The sequence below is a fragment of the Oryzias melastigma genome, linkage group LG4 (genome assembly GCF_002922805.2).
Source record: "Oryzias melastigma strain HK-1 linkage group LG4, ASM292280v2, whole genome shotgun sequence".
NCBI classification, from domain to species: Eukaryota; Metazoa; Chordata; class Actinopteri; order Beloniformes; family Adrianichthyidae; genus Oryzias; species Oryzias melastigma.
This window is the reverse complement of record NC_050515.1, coordinates 3,816,695-3,820,408: the sequence shown is the minus strand read 5'-3', so window position 1 is coordinate 3,820,408 and position 3,714 is coordinate 3,816,695. Positions and strand designations below refer to the sequence as shown.

General features: G+C 54.9%; 1 protein-coding gene across 1 annotated transcript in view; it reads left to right on the top strand.

Moving 5' to 3' along the window:
* The window catches only part of onecut3a (one cut homeobox 3a), a gene marked incomplete in the record, with an annotated part of 17,729 nt that extends 15,241 nt beyond the window's left edge, over positions 1-2,488 (top strand). Inside the window, 1 exon segment of the mRNA XM_024258754.2 lies at positions 1-2,488. Coding sequence (XP_024114522.1) covers positions 1-287 — 287 coding nt within the window.
* Positions 2,489-3,714: the final 1,226 nt, after the last annotated feature.

Sequence of the window (3,714 nt, the reverse complement as noted above, 5' to 3'; positions counted from 1 at the left end):
AGCGCAAAGAACAGGAGCAGCACAAGGACCGCAACGCGGCGCCCAAGAAGCAGCGGCTGGTCTTCACCGACCTGCAGCGCCGCACGCTCATCGCCATCTTCAAGGAGAACAAGCGGCCGTCTAAGGAGATGCAGATCACCATCTCCCAGCAGCTCGGCCTGGAGCTCAGCACCGTCAGCAACTTCTTCATGAACGCACGCCGGCGCTGCGTGGACCGCTGGCACGACGACCACGGCTCCAGCCCCGGCCAGCCGGGCACGTCTGCCACCACCTTCTCCAAGGCCTGAGAGGGGGCGGCGTTCAGGGGGCTGGAGCAGACGGCACCGGGCCGGAGAAGCGGTCCACAACAGTCTGCCGGGTCTGGACCGCCTGAACGCATCCTGTTGTCCGTCCGCGGTCAGTCCGGTCATCCCAAACGGACAATCATCGGTTTCTTCTTCTATTGAGGGAAAGCTATTTTTAAGACACCAAAGATTTCATCTTTTTTTTTGGATGACACGTGCGCCTCCTCTTCACTCTCTCCGAGCCTCCTTTGTGTCTGCCCCCCCCACACCAAAGCTACCGGGCAGAGGAACGGCAATAAATCTGACGAGACAACAGCACAGCCTTATTATCAGAGCCTCACGCTGCGCACAACAACCCCCCCACTCCTCGGCTGAAGGAATTCCCTGAAGGCCGACCATCAGCTCAGCCTGATCATACAGCAAACTAATGAATTGAAAACGGAATCGATGGAGGCAGAGCGGGGGCCTCGACCCCTCCTGAAGGAGAAACTCCAGACGCAGGAGGAACGCCGCTCGTCCAGGCCCAGGTTATATTTTTGCACAGAGTCCGGGGCCTGCAGGGAGACGCGTCATTGTTCCTCCTGAGTGTTTCTCCAAGCTTCGGGAGAGGCGGGACGTCTGGACCCGCGCGCTCTTTGTTCTGCTGGGAGCTTCGGCTCGGATCAATACCTGAGAACCAAACGACGACGCCCGCGGCTGCAGCTGCATGTGAAGCAGAATGTCAGAGGAGCACGTGGAGCCACTACAGCACAGCCCTTTCCCTCCATTATCAGGCGGAGCAATGCTGCCCCCTACTGCTGACACCACAGAGCCTCACGCAGTAGAACCGGGCCTCAGAACCACGGCCAGTCACGGCACAACACGCTGGGCCTCGCAGCTCTTTGAGGGCAGATCAATAACCAACCATTATCCTGTTGTTCCCTCCAACCAGCACCAGAGGGGGGAGGGGAGTCAAGCTGGAAACCGCAGTGATTCATTTTGGCAATCCGGTTCCGAAGAGTCCAAAAACGATGAAGTTTGAGTCTCCATGTTTGGTTGAATCTCAGAGAAGCTCTCAGCAGAAACCGCCTGGACGCTCCTCCATGGAGGGGGTCGTAGCCAATCCAGAGCCAACGCCGTCTGTTCCAACGCTACATCAATGAGTGCCAATGCTAACTGCCTTAACGTGAGTCCGAATGTGGTCGTAGGGTAACACACCGCCGCCACGCCCACAGCGTGCCGCAGGCATCAACAATCAGCTCTACCTGAACCTACTTTTATAGAAACGCCGACGGGACGATCTCGAGACAAAGAACAAGCCGAGACGATCCGCAAACGCAGCGCTACCACGACGTCTCCAACGTTCCTTCGATCTTTGGTTCTCTACCTCCTCTCGTCCTCTGTCCCCCCGCCCCTCTTCCTCTCTATACTGATGCGGGTATTTCACTAGTACCAGAGACACAAAGTTTCTAGTTCTTGTTACTGTTGTGCATAAACGGCACCTTGTTGATAAATCAAAGACAAAAACAGGAAGGACTTTTTCAAAGGAGGGGGCCATGGGGGCCGCCAACGGACTTTGGGGTTTTTTGTGAACACAGATTTAAATGAGACTTTGACCACAACAAAGAGGGAAACCGGACAACAGACGACGGATTCCTGTCAGAACCTGGGTCCTCTCTGCCTGGTGGGGGCAAAACCACCTTCCAGCGTCCTGACTGACTGAGTACGGAGGTGGGGGCACGACTCGGGACTCAGTAGTTACCGGTTTTTCTTAAGATGCAACTGTAGCATTTCCAACAATGTAGTCAGATTAGAGAGGAGCTGATGAGGAGGTGCTGCCTCCCTCAGGCTGCTGTGAGCAGGAGGGGGAGCTGAAACAGCTTTAGGGTGATCAGAGACTCAGCTTCAGGTGTGAAGCTGACCCCACGACATTTTGTTTGTAGTGAGAACCAAGATGGCTACCTCACTGAGCTGAGTGGTTTGTGAAACCGCCACTTATACCAAAGATACTGCAGCCTACCGGTCGCAAACTGCCTGGGGGGCGGAGCCAAAAACAGACCCCCCATTTCAACACTGACACCCCCTCACACACACACATCTGCACAGCGCAGTCGGACTGCAGCGGGCCACGCAGGCGGAGGCGGCTGCGCTGCAGACGGAGTTGAGTGCCTTTTCCCTTCAACCACAGGTGGGACTGCACCGGCACACCGAAGCACACGCGTGGACATGAGGGCGCGCACGCGTGGACGTGCACATGAGGGCGCTCACACGTGGACGCGCCCTCATGTGCACGTCCACGCGTGCGCGTCCTCATGTGGGACTGAAAACACAATCGGACTGCAGACACACCCACCAGCTGGACACGTTGGGGGGGTGTAGAGAGGGGGGGCTGAGTCAGCATTCACACATATTGACTTTCCATCCTGATACACTAGAATCCAGAAGCACTTTATCATGTGGGAAGTCGGTTTTCCAAAACGCCGTTTGTCCCGGTCGGTTCTTCGTTCTGGGCCCCCCCCCCACCCCCCGCGTGCTCATCCTGTCAGCTGCTTTGCTTCCCTCCAATCAGAGATATTTTTGTGAACCAGAGTCAGAGGGAGGTGAAGAGGCCGGCTTTAAGCACGCGGGGGGGCGCTTGCAGACGTGAGACCAGTAAACACTGAGAAGCATGCAGGACTCGTGACCCCCCCACCAGCCCCCCCTGGCTAGTGCTGCGACTCGGTAAGCGTGTGTTGACAATTCTTTCTGAAATACCTCAAAAACCTTTCCTGTAAACTGTATGTAGTTTGAAGTGAAACTGCTAATGATAAGGATAACTATGATAGTTAGTTTTGGAACTCGTGACTTGAAGCTTTATACTGTTAAATTCCTTTGATTTGTTTGCTTCTTTTCTGGTACTTTCTCCGGTTTGTTTCCGCTGCGGCGCGTGCGCACCGCTCATGACGGAGAAGACGCGCTGAATGTTTCTGTGCGGTCCTGGAGACTACGGAGAGGCGGGAACGCTGACAGTGTGGATGTTTAGTGCGGAGCAGGCAGCAGCTTTCAGAAGTGATGAACAGAACCAGAACTCGGTCCAAAACGCTGATGCTAAACCCAAAGAGGAAGAGTTCTGCGTGAGCTCCTCTGCCTTTAAAAGGAATCGTAGACAGTTGGTTTGAAGGTTTGGGTGTTCAAGTGCTCCTGAAGTTTTAGAATATTACAGACCAGCGCCTCCTTCTGACGAGGAGGGGCTTTTTCTTTGTGCATGGATATTGTATAACTGTATAGAAACCATCATGAATGACCTGTCATTTTGTGGGACGGACGGAGAGGCTTGGGAGTGGGGGGAGAAGGGGTGGGATCAAAATAAAGACATTTGGGGGGGCGGGGGGGGTCTGGGTTTTAGGCGTTGGAGGGGTCTTTGTTTTTAGAGTTTTGTCTGGTTGTGTGCATGTGTTGTTGCAGCCCGCCC